General features: G+C 43.7%; 1 protein-coding gene across 1 annotated transcript; it reads left to right on the top strand.

Annotated features, from left to right (window-relative positions):
* The first annotated feature begins 14,275 nt into the window (after positions 1-14,275).
* On the top strand, positions 14,276-15,433 carry LOC143294179 (uncharacterized). Its single transcript, XM_076605609.1, has one exon. It carries the CDS (start codon positions 14,276-14,278, stop codon positions 15,431-15,433), a length of 1,158 nt encoding a protein of 385 aa, XP_076461724.1.
* Positions 15,434-19,945: the final 4,512 nt, after the last annotated feature.

Raw genomic sequence — 19,945 nt, 5'->3', positions numbered from 1 at the left:
CCTAAAACTGTCAGTAAATGATGATGTTAGAATGGTTAGGAAATGGCATAATATGGGGAACGCACTACAAAAACAGTCCAAATCGCCATTTATAAAAACCAGAACATGTTTTAAGGAGGAATATACTGCAAAAAGCCTTTTCGGTCAAACAAGCGCTGGTACATGAGAAATGTTGTGTGCTGTAAACAACAAAGACAACTCCCTACTGGTCAGCCAAATCACTGTATTGAATTACAAAGTTGTTGAGAAAAACAAGAGCATGCAAACAACGCTCCAATGTATATATGAGTAGGTCTATACATGGAAGACATGGCACCACTCTGCAGAACAGTATTACACCTTACACAAAATTCATCTTGGGTGAACAGTCTTACATAGTGCTCAAATACTACTCAGAATGACATAGTCTCACACCTTGCGCAAATACTGGGTCCCAGAATGAACAAACACCGCTTAAAACAACACAGTCTTACACCTCGCGCAAATACCACTCACAACAACCCAAAGCTGTTGAAAACGCAAATCGTGTTGTCCATCAAATTTGCGTTTTAAACGGTCCTTTGTTGTCCTGAGCGATATGTCTCCAGAAATGCTGCAGCCATCTTGCTTGGGATCAGATCTACCTTCCACATGCATAAAAAGAACTCAAAGAAAGAGGTTTACGATTAACCAACAGTGTGTGTGTGTGTGTGTGTGTGTGTGTGTGTGTGTGTGTGTCTGTGTGTGTGTGTGTGTGTGTGTGTCTGTCTGTCTGTGTGTGTGTGTGTGCGCGTGCGTGTTTTCATAAAACAATTTCCAGTATCCGAACTGAAAAGTACACTTGAGTGTCGTTTTCCAATTCGATGAACTGAAAATTATCGTGCACTTCCAAAACATTTCTCAAATTGTTTTCTTACCGTTAATGTGCGAAGCCTCTAACTAGTTCTCCACGTCAACAGCCACGACTTTGTGCAATTACCGTTAACTCTCTCCATACGAACGGCGAAAGAGACGACGTTAACAGCGTTTCACCCCCAATTACCATCATCAAAATATTGCAGGCGGAAGGCTCTTATACTGAAGACGTGAATGTTGACAAAGAATACCACAATTCTGACGACGGAAGCTATAGGTTGGGTCATTCAGACACCCACTGGACATCCGAGGGGTCTGTGTAGAGGAGAAGAGAGGACTGGCCGTACTGAGTGAGTTAACCCGCTGTAGCACTGGCTGCTTGTTAGTGTATCTAGTTATCTGTTCCCTGCTAGTTCGTTGATTCATTTGTTTGTTCACGAAACTGTTTGTATAAACGTGAGGCATTTCGAGTAAATATGTTGATGTTGTTACTTGGTCGTCTTAATTGACATGGCTTATGATAACCATACCAATGACATGCGTGACGATTCTATCGATGCTGCTTATAAATACAATGATGTTGGTGTTTTTTTATGATGATGATGATAATGATGATAGTGGTGGCACAGCCCAAGACTGTCAGTGATTGTTGATGAGGCTAACGATAGCAACACATGATGGGGTGAGGGGGCAGTGGGGGGGCTGAGGGCGTGGGAGGGCGGGGGGGGGGGCGTTATAACCACAATAGGCCTACTTCACCAAGCTTTCCCCATCATGTTTTTGTCAGTCAATACCCACGTCACAGACAGTTGTCAGGCAATACCTTGTCACTGTGTGTTTCAGACAGACGTGGCCTGATGACATCAGCTCACTCCACCAAAGGCATGGTTGCTACTACTACTACTGCACTCAGCACTGCCCGTGTCCATGGCTCCACGTGTGCGTGGCAGGGAGCGCCACTGCTAGACATCTCCTTCGTTGACCTGTTTGGAAATATTATGCCACTACCCAATCACAGGTTCCAACGCGAAAGCGTGAGATCTTGCCTACGAAGTTCCGGACCAGTTCTGTCTTCAGTGTCGGCGGATTCATGGGGGACTGTTGTTTGGGGGACGTGGTGGCGGTCTTCCCACTGGGGGGGACGCTCACTCAGTGTGGCTCCGCGACTTAGCCATTATTGTCGTTAGTAGGGGGCTTAGTAGGTGGTGTCCTAAGTACGTTGAATCAGAACAGGCACCACTGAACACCACCGAAGTGACTCAGCAGCAGTGCAGGGTCTCCTCTGGTGTGTGGCCTCCTGGCGACCTAACATCGATGGTTCCCTGTGGACCGCCGACGCTGGAACTGTGACGGACGAACCCGGGTGTGGCCGTGTACGGGGAAATCTACATGAGCGGCGTGGGAGTAATGCTACTGAAATGGTGCGGATGATGGGGCAGCAACAACAACAACAACAACAACAACAAAAAGTTCTGGACCAATTGTTCCTCTCTATTTGACCTCATAAGTAGAGGGATTTTCCCTTGAGGTCATACGAGACTCGGAGATTTAACAGAGTATTGTCGATACCCAGAGGTGGAAGCTATTGTACAACTACAAGAGTGTATAAATTCTAATTTTAAAACGTTTCCCTTCAAAAAAATTTAATTAAACTTCTTAGTGGTCTTATCGCATAACTGCTGCCCCCCCCCCTCCCCAACTCCTTCTTACAGCCTCCAACCGCCTCCCCCTCACCCCCCTACTGCTGCGCCCTCCTTTCACAGAGAGCGTAGCACTGCTGCCAAGCCCAGTTAGTGCTGACCAGTCTGAGGACATACCCTGTTTTCTTTGCCAGATTATGAGAATCCATACACTTCTAATCATCACTAACCACTGCAGCTACCTTAAGAGAAAGGTGTCTCCATGGTAACCCATTTCAGCTCATTATCCTGCTGATCAATCTCTATTCCTTAATCTTTCTCCATTCCTCCCTTCCGTGATGGTGCCACCCTGAAAGACGAATCGTTGTGTGGACACTTGGGTGATCTGTCTCTATTCTTTACTCTTCCTTCCTTCTTCCCTTTCGCCGTGGTGCCACTGGGGAAGACGAATCGTGGAAAGTGGGCATGTGGCTTGTTTCGCAATGGGTGGTTCTCTATACACTGTGATTTTCTAAAGGTCTGACGAGTGCGCTGGGTTTATGCGAAGGTCAAGCATCTGCTCCCCCCCCCTCCTCCCCCCATCCCCACCCTGCACCCCCTTTTTTTTAAATATATATATTTTTTTTTACAACAGATGAAGTGTTGCGTATGCATCAGTCCGATCACTTTGACATCTCCTTGAAACTGAAAATGTTACTTGCGTTGTTTTTGTACGGTTTAATTTCAGTGTCGAAATGTACAATGACAAGGCCGGAGCTTCCTTTTTGATGAAGTGTCTGAATTTTGTTCTAGCGTACCTTTTAAGTACCAGTGTGCTAGCTGAATCGATAGCACAAGCAGCATTGACTTGAAGTTGTGTACCTTATGTATGAAGAGAGTTACTACTCGTTATTATTTGTTAATTACACTGTCATTTTGTATTGTATATTGATTTCAATAGACGAATGTCGAGAAAGAAGGAGAACAAAGAAAATAGGAAAATGATCGGAAGGAGGACCCATTAAAAAAAAAAAAAAAAAGAACGTGAGAAACAATGGGAGAGTGGAGGGAAAAAAATCTTGGAGGAGAAGACAGTAGTGAGTGTCGGGTTAACTCTCTCCATACGAACGGCGAAAGAGACGACGTTAACAGCGTTTCACCCCAATTACCACCATCAAAATATTGCAAGTGGAAGGCTCTTATACTGAAGAGGTGAATGTTGACAAAGAATACCACAATTCTGATGACGGAAGCTAAAGGTTGGGTCACTGAGACACGCACTGGGCATCCGAAGGGTCTGTGTAGAGGAGAAGAGAGGGCTGGCCGTACTGAGTGAGTTAATGTCGCTGTCATTATTTACTGTTGTTGTTGTTCTTGTTGTTGTGCAGATTGAAATAATACGAAGCCATACAATGAATCATAATATGATAAAAAAATAAATTTGACAAAAGAAATGTAACTGTATTAGTCGGCGGAGTGTCGGCGATGAGGTGCACCACTACCATTGTACAGCAGACGCTGCCTTCATTATAGTCTGGCCTCGCCATCAATTTTTCAACGTAAACTGAAGGTGTTATAGATTGTTGTTTATTTCTTAGATCTCCTTTTGGTTTCTGAATTTCAGTCTGACAAACTTCTTACCATAAACAAAAACAGCCACCTAACAAACGAATGAACGAATAAAACAAAACAAACACGCATCTAAGTGTAGAAGGATGCATTTCAATCAGCAGCACAGCGAGAATTGAATTTTCATTCTATTTTAATTTAGACTACTCTCTCTCTCTCTCTCTCACACACACACACACACACACACGCACACACACACAGATCAGTACGTATGTCGACACTGGCGAAACAAATGACTGACTAACGAACTGTTTACCACCCAGTTTATACACAGAGCAGATAGCCAAGCGGACGGTAGAGAAGGAACGAGTCGACAGAACTGCTGTTCTGACCAGCACAGAATTAAGATGTTGTCCTCCCGAGCAGCCATCAGGACAACGGTGACAAAGGAAGTCTGAGAATGCCACAGGCTGTTCTGAGACAGCTCGAGAACAATAAGATACAGACCTACATCTGAGGAATACAGATCTTTTCACCCCAAGATAAATACAGTACATACCTACACCACAGGAAAACTATATCCAGACCTACATCTCACGAACAGTACAACACATACCTACATCACAAACAGTACAGCACAGACCAACATCTCACAAACAGTACAACACAGATCTACATCACAAACAGTACAGCACAGACCTACATCACAAACAGTACAGCACAGACCAACATCTCACAAACAGTACAGCACAGACCTACATCACAAACAGTACAGCACAGACCAACATCTCACAAACAGTACAACACAGACCAACATCACAAACAGTACAGCACAGACCTACATCACAAACAGTACAACACAGACCTACATCTCACAAACAGTACAGCACAGACCAACATCTCACAAACAGTACAGCACAGACCTACATCACAAACACTACAACACAGACCTACATCACTTACAGTACAGCACAGACCTACATCACAAACAGTACAGCACAGACCTACATCACAAACAGTACAACACAGACCTACATCACAAGCAGTACAACACAGACCTACATCACAAACAGTACAGCACAGACCTACATCACAAACAGTACAACACAGACCTACGTCACAAACAGTACAGCACAGACCTATATCTCACGAACAGTACAACACAAACCTATATATCACGAACAGTACAACACACACCTATATTTCAGGAACAGTGAAATGCAGACCTACTTTTCAGGAACAATACAAGACTTCATTTTTGTGACACTTCAGTACTGACCAGCTGCCAATACATTTCTCCAAACTAACAATGCAATCCCCCTTCCCTTCGACCCTTTTATCTATCTGTTTTAAATGATATAATTCAAATAATAATAATAATAATAATAATGGATACTTATATAGCACACTATCCAGAAATCTGCTCTAGGTGCTTTACAAAAACGCTTTGTTAACATAAAACATTACATCTATGTTACATACACACACCAAAATATGACTACACACACACACACACACACACACACACACACACACACACACACACACACACACACACTGCATACATACATTTTAACAATACATGTGTATCTAACAGCTACCCTAACACATACGCACACATAGGCAGGCACAAACTTACATAAACGCACGCACACACAATACACATTCATATACATGCATGTAGTTATGTACACATAAAAATGCGAAAATTGACTACTTAAAAACTAAATGTCTACAATTACCAGTATGTATGACGGGCCATTAGACAGAAGTCCTCACCCTCCAACTCTGGAATCATTCAGGAGAGGCGGAACGAAAGGAAGGCACTTTCTTTTTCTTTTTTTTCAAAGCGACTAAGTTAAAAGAAAGTATGTGAAAAATAAACAAAGATTTTTTTTTTCAATCATTGACCAGCAAACGAAGAGAGCTATTCAAAAGAAACACAAACAACCAACCAAACAAAGAATAACGAAGACAGAAAAAAGTTAATCACAAAATAATGACCAGCAGTGGACAGAGAGTCCATCTTCTCCTGACTCAAGTCAGTCTTTCTGGTCAGTCTCAGTCTCTGGCCAGTCTCTGTCCGGCAAGCAGTCAGTATCAGTCCGTCTTCAGGACCGGGGGCTGTGAAGACTGGAAAGATACTGACAATGAGTGACAGAGCTACAGGTGACGACACTGCATTCGTGTCAGGCATTCACATGGCTGTCTCCCCAGGTGAGATTTCAACTGGCCCTAGTTCACTTTGTTAGAATGGTTAAACTCCTCCGTTCTAACTCCAGCCTCTACCCCTTTTAAATCTTTTATTTTCTTATTAAATGAAGCATCTTTACAAAGTGTTTGTTATGACTGAAGTTGTTTTAGTTGTTTCATGCGCACTTGTTTCCGTCCACTATTATGATGCTGTTTCTGTATATCTGAGCTTGTTTTCATTGCTCTTTGTTAGGCAACCCGTGTAGTTATTTTCTGTGACGCACTATTGCAGCCGTGACGTTATCTCTGATACCTGTTTTCAGTTTTGTTAAAATTTGGATGAAACATCGACCAGTTCTGACACGGAAATCATGGCCGAGAAGACCAAGGCGATGGCCAGTTTCAACACTACCATTTCTGCAGACATAACTGTCCGTGGACAAACCAGGAACTGATCAACAGTTCACTTATCTGGGATCCATCATTAGCACTGAGGGATCTAAACCAGAAATCATCTCCACAGAAGCAAAGACAATATCAGCAATGTCCAGACTGAAACCTGCATGAAAGAACAACATCCATCTCCAGGATACACAAAAGCAGGCTCCTGTGTGCACTGGTATGTTCCATCTTCCTGCATGCAAGTGAGACATGGACCTTCACAGCGTACTGGAAGAAGACCAGCAACAGAATGAGGCGTTATCGCAATTTATTGAACATCAGATACACTGATCAAATCACTGAACATCAGATACACTGAATCAAATCACTGAACATCAGATACACTGATCAAATCACCAACCAACAAAAATGTATGCGCCAAACCATCGAGCTGCACACTGGATCATATAAAGATCTGCTGACACGAGTCAAGAAAGGAGAGGTAGGTTGGTATGGCCATGTAACAAGATCAAATTGCCTTGCTAAAACAGCCTTCCAGGAAACTCTTACGGGTGGGAGGTGGAGGGGAAGACAGGAAACAACAACAAAAAACAAAAACAAAACAGAAAAAAAAACGTTGAACTGGCAACATTGCAGGGTGGACGAGGAGACCATTTGCACAGACCCAGGTTTGATACACAGCCGACAGACCTGTAGGAATCTGGTGAACAGTTCTTCAGCGGAGCACCCGAATGACTCTGCTAGTTGTTAAAGGCGGGAAGAAGTAGAAGGAAAAAAAGCTGAATCACCCTTCGGAGAGGGTCCCTTAGTGTTTTTGTCAATATCAATGACAAACACCAGTTTTGCAGAATGCCTGTGTGGAGTTTCACGTTTGGGTATGTCGCTGGCTACCACTATAAACAAATCTGCCGATCCTTCACGAACTGCATAGATATGACCACTGTGCCCTGGTACCAGCAATACACAGTTTTTTTTAAAGGGATCTCACGAATTCAGGATAAGATCTGTATACCTGTCAGACCCACACTAAAATATCCACACACAAAAATCTGCGTTCAGGGTATCGACAACAATGGTTTCTCTTCTTGGAGACTTATTCCTGGTCCTGATTATTCGATCAGTGGCACTGGTGGTCGTCATCCAGGCTGAAATGATGTATCGACCTTCCATTAATTAGCGCATGCTATGCCATTTCCCCGTCTTGCTTGCGATAGTTAGTCCCAGTACTGATCAGGGACGGTGTCTATTCATGGGTTGATTAAGCGCCAGCAAAGTACACGGTGACGATGATGGCTGCAGTCACCGACTTATTTACTGGCGATGTTGACTTCCTCTTGGTATTCGAGGTAACTGCGCGGGTTCTGGGGACTGTTTCTTAAATGTCTATCTGTGTGTGTGTGTGTGTGTGTGTGTGTGTGTGTGTGTGTGTGTGCAGAGAGAGAGAGCGAGAGGGAGAGAGAGAAACGGTAACACCTGACAGCTGCTGGCACCACGCCACAGTGAATGGTGCACGTGTTGTAGTGACAGTTAAAAAAAATCAGAGAGAGAGAGAGACAGATACATATATATATATATATATATATATATATATATATATATATATATATACATATGTGTGTGTGTGACATCTGTCCATTCCTCCCCACGGTCATCGAATCGTGTCAGAACATGACGAATGACCCTTACCATGACAGACTGAGTATCCACTGCACTCTTAAACCTTCTGGCACTGTCACTGTCACAGGGGTCATTTTTCATGCTGTTCCTTTCCCCTCCCTCCCTCCTCTTCACTTCCATGATAGGTAAGAGGTGATTTTTGCCTGCGCATGTCGTCCTTCAGTGCGCAGTTGTTTTTAGACAAACATTCACGCACACACTCGAGTGCGCACACGCACACAAACACACATACACACAAATATGCGAGCGCGCGCGCACACACACAAACACACACACACGCGCACGCACGCACGCACGCATGCAAACACACACACACACACACACACACACACACACACACACACACACACACACACACACACACACACACACACACACACACCGACTTAATGTTATAGCGCCGGACAAGGAAGTAAGTGTCGAGGTTTCAATTTCCTTTCTGACCGGAATTTTCAACACCACCACCCACTCCCCTCCAATATATCTTGAGTCTGGGTGCCAGCCTTTCGGACGAGATGGTAAACCGAGGAGGTCCAGTGTACAGCATGTACTTAGCACATGTAAAAGAACCCACGGCTGCAACAGAGCTGTCCCCGGCAAAGTTCCGTAGAAAAATCCATTTTTGACAATGAAAAACATGCAGACAGAAAAAAAAAGAAAGGAAAAAAAAAATAATAATAAAGGCGGCGCTGCACAATGCCGACACACTTTCCCCAAGAAGAGCAGCCCGACTTTTAGTACAGGGAAATATATTGTCACAATATATGTGGAGTGATGGCCTAGAGGTAACGCGTCCGCCGAGAAAGCGAGAGAATCTGAACGCCCTGCTTCGAATCACGGCTCAGCCGCCGATATTTTCTCCCCCTCCACTAGACCTTGAGTGGTGGTCTGTACGCTAGTCATTCGGATGAGACGATAAACCGAGGTCCCGTGTGCAGCATGTACTTAGCGCACGTAAAAGAACCCACGGCAACAAAAGGGTTGTCCCTGGCAAAATTCTGTAGAAAAATCCACTTCGATAAGGAAAAGAAATAAAACTGCACGCAGGAAAAAATACAAAAAAAAAAAAAAATTGGTGGCGCTGTTGTGTAGTGACGCGCTCTCCCTGGGGAGAGCAACCCGAATTTCACACAGAGAAATCTGTTGTGAAAAAAAGAAATACAAAGTATAAATACAATACAATACAATGCAATGCAATGTAATTCAAGGCAAGGCCAATTAAATGCAACGCAGTACACACTGTGACGATGCGTTCTGTCCTGGGACAGCAGCAGCCATGTTTGCAAAGTGAACACCGATGTAATATGATAATAGTCCACAGCATACAATACAAATTAATACAAGACAGTAGGTGGCCAATAAAATATGATACAAGACAACATAACACCACACCAAAGAATACACACACGCGCACGCGTGCCATTAACTTTTTCTTGCGATGACATGGAACAAGACACCAATCGGTTTAATTCATACTTAAATTGGGGGGGGGGGGGGGGGGGGATGATATAAAATGTGATGTGGTGGTGAAGACGTGCGTCAAGAAAATCACTTGCGACCGATTTACCAGAAGATTAAGAGTCACTTGTGACCAATTTACCGGAAGATTGTAGCCAAATTGGCAACACATAGAACAGTATTCAGATAGTTTCTCAGCATGAGACGGAAGTCCTTTCAGTTTCTTCGCAGTGTTGTCCACCGCGATTCTCCAAACTCCTGTGGCTCTGACTCAACGAGCAATATCTCTGAACCCATGTTGCCCGCTAATTAAAGTGTGTGCACGGCCTGAAGATGCGATAATGAACGAGATAATTGCTTATTTATAACCGAGATCTCTACTTGTTTGTGCGCACTTTCGCATGCCGCACATGCACACACGCGCTCGACGCGCGTGCGCGCACGCACACATACATTTTTATTCAGGATTTTAATTATCCTTACACACACGGGCGCGCGCGCGCGCTCGCACACACACACACACACACACACACACACACACACACACACACACATGCCTCAGCCTTTGTTCAAGGGAAGGAAGAGGAGGTTGGATGCCCATTTGCAGTGTAATTATGTATTCAGTGTGTGACGCAGAGAGAGGGAGAGACAGACAGACAGACAGATAGACAGAGAGAAAGAGACACAGTGACAGAGGCAGAGAGAAAGTTATGTTGATTTTGATGCTGCTCTATTGATTTTTAGTGTTTCGGAGTAGTCATCTACAGTGGGAACAAAATGTCAAGGCGTAACGACACATCGAGACATCACTGATTTCCAAGATAAGATGAAGAAAAATCGTACCGGGAACGCACACACGTGCGCATTGTGTGTCCGCCCTTGCGCGCGTCTGTATACGCGTGTATGTCCACTTGAGAGAGAGACAAAGAATCAGGGTGAGAGAGAGACCGACAGACCGACAGACAGAGGCACAGAGACTGAGAGAAACACAAAGAGAGAGATAATTGTGTGCCTACGTGTGTGTGTGTGTGTGTGTGTGTGTGTGTGTGTGTGTGTTTGCGCGAGCGCACCGTAGCGTGAGTGTGTCTGGTATTGTTCGTTTTTCCCGAAAGACTAATTGGGAATTGAGGAAAAGGTTTTTCGTTCCAAAAACAAACTTGGTTGTATGAAAAAACCAAGAAACACCTGACATTCCCACACACACACACACACACACGGAAAAAGAAACAAAGCGCTTGAGCACAGTAAAGTATTTAAAGTCTTTCATTGGGTGTTGCCGACGTGCAATATCAAAAGCATCCAGTCTCTATGAAATGCGCTTTTGTAAATTTATTTGTTCAAATAGTTATATCACGTAGATTCTATTCAGTGGTTTTTGTTATACGGTGTTCTAATGGAGTGCTATTTTTGTGAAGTATTTTGGTTGAATAGCATCATAATGTGGTGGGTTGTTTTGAATGTGTTTCGGTCATACAGTATTGTAGCCGCAGTGCTTTCAGTGACGTGTTTTGGTCGAAGAGCCTTATAGTGTAGTGGGGTTTATACAAAGTGTTCTTCTGGTCATACAGTGTTTATCGTGCAGTGCTTTTTGACTCACTTGTGTAAACAAAGTGAGTCTATGTTTTAACCCGGTGTTCGGTTGTGTGTGTGTGTGTGTGTGTGTGTGTGTGTGTGTGTGGTAAACTTTAACATTGACATTTTCTCTGCAAATACTTTGTCAGCTGACACCAAATTAGGCATAAAAATAGGAAAAATTCAGTTCTTTCCAGTCATCTTGTTTAAAACAATATTGCACCTCTGGGATGGGCACAACAAAATAAAATAAAAAGTAGCCTAATTATATGCAAACTGCATTTACGGTTATATTTATATTTTTTGTATTCTCTTAACTTGGCAATTTGATCTGATATTCTGACACAACAACAAGAGCAGTCATTAATATTATTTTTTGTTCAAACAGGAACTTCTTTTGCTAAGCATGGAAGTTTTATTTATTTTGCAAACATTTTAGTGCAGATAGTAAAAAAGGGAAATTACTCTGTAATTAATGCTAGCGGACTTAATTTGCCACAAGTGAGTCTTGAAGGCCTTGCCTCTCTTGTTGTGAAACGTTCTGGTCGCTCAGTATCACAGAGAAGTGTTTTTGATCAGTGTGTCGGTCGTAAGGCTGGCATACTGAGTTTTTTGTGGAGTGTTCCAACAAGGAACCACTTCCTTTGTCTCTGATCTGGACGCGCGTTTTACCAAAATAGTCAACCTTGCCCAAGAACAATGAAGAAATGGTGATGTTACCAGCTACGGTCGCATCTCCCTTCCGAATATTTGCATTTGCATTTCTTTTTATCACAACAGATTTCTCTGTGTGAAATTCGGGCTGCTCTCCCCAGGGAGAGCGCGTCGCTATACTACAGCGCCACCCATTTTTTTTTATATTTTTTCCTGCATGCAGTTTTATTTGTTTTTTTCCTATCGAAGTGGATTTCTCTACAGAATTTTGCCAGGAACAACTCTTTTGTTGCCGTGGGTTCTTTGACGTGCGCCAAGTGCATGCTGCACACGGGACCTCGGTTTATCGTCTCATCCGAATGACTAGCGTCCAGACGACCACTCAAGGTCTAGTGGAGGGGGAGAAAATATCGGCGGCTGAGCCGTGATTCGAACCAGCGCGCTCAGATTCTCTCGCTTCCTAGGCGGACGCGTTACCTCTAGGCCGTCACTCCACATAATATAGAGCTATTTCTTTATGTCTGTGTTTCTGAACTGCACCAGTTTGCTTCTCTATTGAAGATATTTTCGCGTGATTTTGGAAGTTTTTTTTTTTTTTTTTTTTCTTTTCAAAGAATCTGTCATTTCCAGGATCAGATTCAGTTTAAGCTTAATTATGTCCAGATACCTCATAATTATTTGTACATTGCCTGACCTCTGTGTAAGTGTGTGCATGTAACACTGTGTGTGTGTGTGTGTGTGTGTGTGTGTGTGTGTGTGTTCTTTAGTTCAGCGTCTTTTCACTATCAGTGATATTAGACGATTTTTTTTTTAAAGAAAAAAAAGAGGGAGGGGGTGGGGGGCTCGAGGCAGGGGAGAGGGAAGAGGAAAACAGAAAAGGTAGAAAACTACCAAGAAATGCATAACTAACATGCAGTTACATATAACAGTAACAATTCAATAATGATAATAATATTTAGAAACCATTAGCACAATTCTGAAGTACATTAATTAAAGGAATGTAGAAATAGGGCTATGAACTAATGCCTGTGAAAGCTGGACCATAAGAGCCTCGTCAGAAATAACTTTCCCAAATTCATTCTCTTTGAAATACTTCGGCAAGAAGGTACGTAACTGGACATACTTGGGCAAGAAGGTACGTAACTGCTGACAGTGAAACAAACTATTAATTAGGCTATTAATCTTGTATAGCAAACTGATGGATTTAGTATCTTTTCTTTGATAATATTCTCGTGGAATAATGTCCCTTTATGTTTTAAAAACTTTTCTTTCCAACGGTTATGAAATCGACCCTATACTGCTGATTTTTCTAACAAAGTGTATGCCTCTTTTACGGAAAGACGGACATGTATTTTTGTCGATTTTTCTGAATCGTGTGTGTGTGTGTGTGTGTGTGTGTGTGTGTGCGTGTGTGTGTGTGTGTGTGTGTGTGTGTGCGCGCGCGTGTGTGTGTGTGTTATCTATGCAGATACAAAATGAGCAAAGTAAACAGATTTCTCGCGGAGGACATGTCCATGTGTTAGTGTTGGTCATGTCCTTTGCCGGTAACTGTTTCCTCAATGAAGGCATCACAACATACAGAGGGCGTATATGGACACGTGGTTTACACCTGTAAATCCATCGTAAACAGACATCTTGTTTACAACTGTACATACATCACTATATAAAGAAACACATGGTTAGCACTTGTAAAGAAACAATCACAACATAAACATGTGGTTTTCAGCTGTAAAGCCCTCACAATACAGACATGATTTACAATTGTAAAGCCATTAGAACATAGACACACAGTTCCCCGTTGCAAAGCTATAACAATATAAATGTACGAGTTGTTTATATCTGCACTACAACACACACACTATAAAGAAACACGAGGTTTACAGATGTACAGACATCAGAACAGAAGGAGACGTGGTTTAACGCTGTAAAGCCACCGCAGTATAGACGGACTGGTCGTTTACAGGTGGGCAGATATCACAATAAAAAGAGACACGAGGTTTACGATTGTAAAGTCATCATAACACAAACAAACACATTCTTCCAAGTTGCAAAGCCACCGTGATATAAACAGACATGTTGTAATTATAGCAAGATACAACTCAAATCGTCCATGAAACAAGGAAAAGTGTCTTGGCTGTAAAGACATCATCACAATATAAAGAGACACGAGGTTTACAACTGTAAAGCCACTAGAGACACGCAGTTTACTGTTGTGTAGCCAACGCAATATAAAGACACACGGGGATTACAACTCTGAACACGAAGAATCTGTGAAGTGCTATCCGATGCAAAACAAAATGGCTTCAAGCGCGGACATTGCTCTTTTGAACACTTCCTTTCGCCCCTTGACCGCCAACGAGTATACAAGCACACGCAGCATTCCGGCAAACAGCAACACCTCTTCTGGTGATGATCATGATGAATGCATCAAGGTGGTGTTCAGTCTGATGGAGTACATTCCCTGGAACAACCCCGACAACATCATCAGCGCCGAAGTGGAGAACGTGACTCGCCGAGTCAAGGACACCTTGGTGACGTTCCTCTTCCTCATTGGTGGACCGGCCAACGTCATCAACATGGCGGTGTTCTACAAACAGGGCCTGAAGGACCGCGTGAACGTCTGTCTCTTCGCGCTGGCGTTGGCCGACGAGCTGTATCTGATCATGGGCGTTATCTACTTCGGTGAGCAACTGCATATTCAGTTCACCACGGGGGAGAGGTTCGGGCCGATCATGACTTTCCTGGCTAACAACCACTTCACGGGGTTGCTGGGTTTCGGCTACGTGTCTAACGTCCTGTCCACCATCATCGCCAGCGAGCGGTGCCACTGCGTGCTGAATCCCCTCAGCTATCACACTCTGATGCGCACCCGGACCATGACACTCATCGTCGTCATCACATACGTCACGGTCCTGGGCTTGTACTTTGTGGTCACTTTCCGATACCGTGTCGGCTGCCTGCATGACCCTGTGTCAGGCTTCGTGGTGAACACGGCCGTGACCGGAGAGTTCTACGAGAGGAACAAAGAGTTCATCGACCTTCTGCACGGGTTGTGTTTCGGGGTGGGGCTACCCTGGGTGTTGATCGTGGTGGTGGCGGTCACCACAGCCGTCACTGTGGTCAAGCTGCGGCAGAGTCTGGCCTGGCGGGCCGGAAGCTCCCGCAGTCTGTCCTCCAAAGAGGTGGGTCTGACCAAGATGCTGATCGCCAACTCCTGCTTCTTCCTGGCCTGCATCTTCCCCATCTCCCTGATGCACGTCACCTGGATGATGTTCCCGGAGATGAACACGGGGAGGCGGCAGCACAATTTCTTCATGACCAGTCTCTGGGTCACCCAGGGCATCACCTTCATCAACGCCACGTTCAACTTCTTCGTCTACTACGCCATGGGCTCCCGCTACAGGGAGACCTTCTGGGCACTGTTCGGCACAAAGACTGAGTCGCTAAAATCGTGACGAGTTTCGGCCGAAGTGTTGTTATCGGTGTAAGCGTTTGAGGACACTGGATCTGGATCATTAACAGGAGTGAATTAGAAGAATTGGTTTATGTAGTAATGAATGGAACTTGTTAGCTGAGTCATTGATTAATAAACGAGCTACCTAGCGTCTTTTCGTTGCTTTACAACCAGCACAAGTATCAAGCGACAAAGCGATGCCTCCCACAAGATAAACAGAAGATACAGCGCAGTATGTCCTGAAAAAACTTAAGCAATACAGCAACAACAAACCCTGAACCTTCCCATCATTTCAACCTTATGCAGCTTGACGTTTCCCATTGGATTTACACACTTGTTTGTTTAATCTTTTTTCATGTCGAACTTTTTTCTGGAGGTAGATTCACACACACACACACACACACACACACACACACACACACACACACACACATTTAATCTACCTTTATCACACCACAAAACTCGTCGTGCATATCTCAGCTTTTCACGGTCAAAAATGACATATTAACTGCTCGTAGCTCGTAAACTGCTATATTTTACAATTTCATCTTCAATTAGGGTAAGTCTGACTGTGTTGTATTCGCCTGACAGGTGATGGCTATGTTGTATTCGCCTGACAGGTGATGGCTAGCGCCAAGCAGTAATAATTAGGAATTGTATGTCTTTGTTTTATCAAGAGCAATAGTATTTTTCTTTCTGATTTTTCTAACAAAGTGTATGCCTCTTTTACGGAAAGACGGACATGTAGTTTTGTCGATTTTTCTGAATCGTGTGTGCGTGTGTGTGTGTGTGTGTGTGTGTGTGTGTGTGAGTGTGTCCGTGTGTGTGTGTGTGTGTCCGTGTGTCTGTGTGTTGACATCAAATCATAAAAAGAAGACGACGTTGGTATGTCCACGTAACAAGGTCTTATGGTCTTTGCCGAAACAATTTCCAAGAAAGGAGACGGGGGCAAAGACAGAAACACACACACACACACACACACACACACACACACACACACTTATAAACTGACACCATTGCAGACTGGACATGAAAACCATTCGAAGATACACAAGTTTTGACACACAACCAACAGGCCTGATTGATTGTGGTGAACAGTTCTTTTGTGCTGCGCCCCAATGATTCTTCGCGCAGAAGAAGGAGGAGGAGGAGGAGGTGACGAAAAAGAAGGCAGAGGAGGAGGAGGAAGGGAAGGAGGAGACACAGAAGAAGAAGAAGAAGAAGAAGCGTTACATCTTTTTGTTTGTCATCTTAAATTCTACTTCTAAATAGTTATGTTTGGTACTTGCTTTCAGTCTAGAAATGACATCCCAAGATGTGTTTTGAGTTATCAACCATGACGAAGACGAAGCGATTGCAGGTGACTTCAGAGAGACTGGTCTGTTCTGAACTGTCCACAGAGAAGAGCATCATGTGTCGACTCTCTCTGTCGGCACACTGTGGTTGGGCCTATTCCGGCTGTACGTGCAGTGTTGCCTGGTGGTTTTACAGCGTCTGCTCAGGAAGCGAGAGGTCCTCGGTTCAGATCTTTGGCGCAAAGACAAGGCCTTTTTCTTTTCCTCCTACCACTCCATTTTTAATATACCCTGGGTGGAATATGGGCTCTAACCTTTCACATGAAATGACGAAGAAAGGTCTATTTTACAGTATGTTTATATGGCGTTCGTATTAGTGAAACCCCGTGATCATCGCCCTGGGCATAAATAGCAGTATTCTGAAGAAAAAAATTACTAGGAGAGAGAAATGGATGTATGGGCAGACAGGAAAAATTTTGATCATAATAAAATAATAATAATAATAACAATAATAATAATAATAATAATAAAGTCAAACTGAGACGCATTGTGGAGATGTGCTTTACAAATGTCCGAACAACTAGATCTTAATTCAGACGATTTTGCTGTGACAGGAACGTAATATTGATAACATAACACAGTGCTACACAGTATGATACATTACACAATGATGCAATAATGTATTCTGAAAAGAAAAAACAAAAAAACAAAAAACAACCACCGCAATGCGCAGCGCGAAAATGTCATACAATCCATAACAGCTTGTTCCATTACTCAGTGCCAAGTACAGCCCAACAGCGAAGAAAAGATTTGCATCCCAAATGAAGTTTTTGCACAGCAACTGATCAGCTGGCCATCAACTTATCATCACATTTCCCTTTTTTTTTCCACATTTGTAGACTGCATCTCCCATGTTCACTTGCATGTACAAATGGGTTTTTACTGTTTTATCTCGCCATGTAGGCAGCCATACTCCTTTTAGCGGTGTGTGTATGTAGAGTATGTTTGAGTTTCCATGATCCACCTAACACTGACATGGCTTACGGGATCTTTAACGTACGTAATTTGATCATTTGTATGTGTATACACACAAAAGGGAGTAATGTGTTATTCAGGTTTTCCACGTTTGTTGATCTGGGAGATAGGACTTCTCACTATCATAGGAAACCATAGTCATTGTCAAACTGATAAACATTTGCCAAAATATCGGATGGCAATTACTTTTTTTTTCAGTTTCGTTTACATTAGTATTCATTACTGTGTATTTGTAAATGCAAAAACAAGTGTATGCATCACACACACACACACACAGACACACACATGCACAGACACACACACACACGCACGCACACACAGACACACACACACACACACACATCGAACCCATACAAATCATCACGCTGCTACCACCGCCAGTTATCATCAATATTTCTATTACGACACAATACAATACTGGCAAACGAACAAAAAAACAACAACAACGCACACACACACACACACACACAAACAAACAAAAAAACCAAAAAAAAAACAGGACCTTTTCCACAGCTGTTCAACGAAACCCACAGCTGTTGTTTTGTGGTTCAGTGTCACACAGGAAACCAGTCAGGACTGTAGGAGTGTTTACACTCATTCCAGAACCCGGAATCGTGTGCGATATGATCTGGCATCGTGTCTGCATTTGCTTGGTACATTGACCTTGTTGATTTGTGGTTCAGTGTCACACGGGAAACCAGTCAGGACTGTAGGAGTGTTTCGCTCATTCCAGAACCCGGAATCGTGTGCGATATGATCTAGCATCGTGTCTGCATTTGCTAGGTACATTGACCTAGTTGATTTTTTTTTAAAAGGGTGAACTCGTTCCGACGTTCTGTATCTTAACGTATTTGTATTTGTATTTCTCTTTTCTTGTCACAACAGATTTATCTGTGTGAAATTCGGGCTGCTCTCCCCACGGAGAGCGCATCGCCACACCAAGAGCGGTTTGGTTTTTAATGACACAAAAAATATTAAAATGTTTTTGTTGAACTAGAGCTATAAGCACAAATCAAACTGAACGTCTGTCCACTGTGACGACACGAATGTCAAAGAGTAAACGATAATGTCAATACCAGTGTCAGCTCCCTTCAACCGCTAAAACCCCCTCCACCCCGCCCCCCTCTTCCCCCTATACCCCTTACCCTCCTCTCAACGCCCCTCCCCCCATCTACACACACTCTCTCATTCTTTCTCTCCCCTCCCCCCTCCCTCTCTCTCTCTCTATCGTTGTTGTAACGGGTGTGGGGAGGGAGGAGTGTTGCGGCATGTCTTGTCGCCTCTGCATGTTTTGTCGCCGGCGACAATATGTACAGAAGGACAATTCATGCTGGGAGGGCTGCACACAATACATGACGCAACAAGGGAGGGGTGAGGGGGATACAATGGTCTTCTTCTTCTTCTTCTGCGTTCGTGGGCTGCAACTCCCACGTTCACTCGTATGCACACGAAAGGGCTTTTACGTGTATGACCGTTTTTACCCCGCTATGTAGCCAGCCATACTCCGTTTTCGGGGGTGTGCGTGCTGGGTATGTTCTTGTTTCCATAACCCACCGAACGCTGACATGGATTATAGGATCATCAACGTGCGTATTTGATCTTCTGCTTGCATATACACACGAAGGGGGTTCAGGCACTAGCAGGTCTGCACATATGTTGACCTGGGAGATCGTAAAAATCTCCACCCTTTACCCACCAGGCGCCTTCACCGTGATTCGAACCCGGGACCCTCAGATTGACAGTCCAACGCTTTAACCACTCGGCTATTGCGCCCGTCGGATACAATGGTCAATCGCCGCTTTGCGAGAAATGATTTGACGAGGAAGTAGTACAATACAATGAAGTGTAATACAAAACACAATTATCTGTACTCCCGAATGTGTGTCCATTATCATCTGTAGTATTTCCGGTGTGCACATAGTTATCCGTACTCGCCGTGTGTACATAACTATCTGTGCTTCCCGTGTGTGTATAATTTCCATGGTACATTATTATGACTCTTAATATCGCTTTTGACACCCAAGCGATGTCAACGGTTGAGGTGAAAGACTATATTTCATCTGTATTCACTACCTGTCTGCAATCATAGATCATCCTGGTGGAGGGAAGGAAGTCTTGGGCGGCCCCATCTGCTCCTGCGATGAAAGTCCTCCTTCCGCATTACTGATATGGTTCAGTGCGTT

This window comes from Babylonia areolata, chromosome 19, assembly GCF_041734735.1.
Source record: "Babylonia areolata isolate BAREFJ2019XMU chromosome 19, ASM4173473v1, whole genome shotgun sequence".
Taxonomy (NCBI): Eukaryota; Metazoa; Mollusca; class Gastropoda; order Neogastropoda; family Buccinidae; genus Babylonia; species Babylonia areolata.
This window is presented reverse-complemented; position numbering and strand designations above follow the sequence as displayed.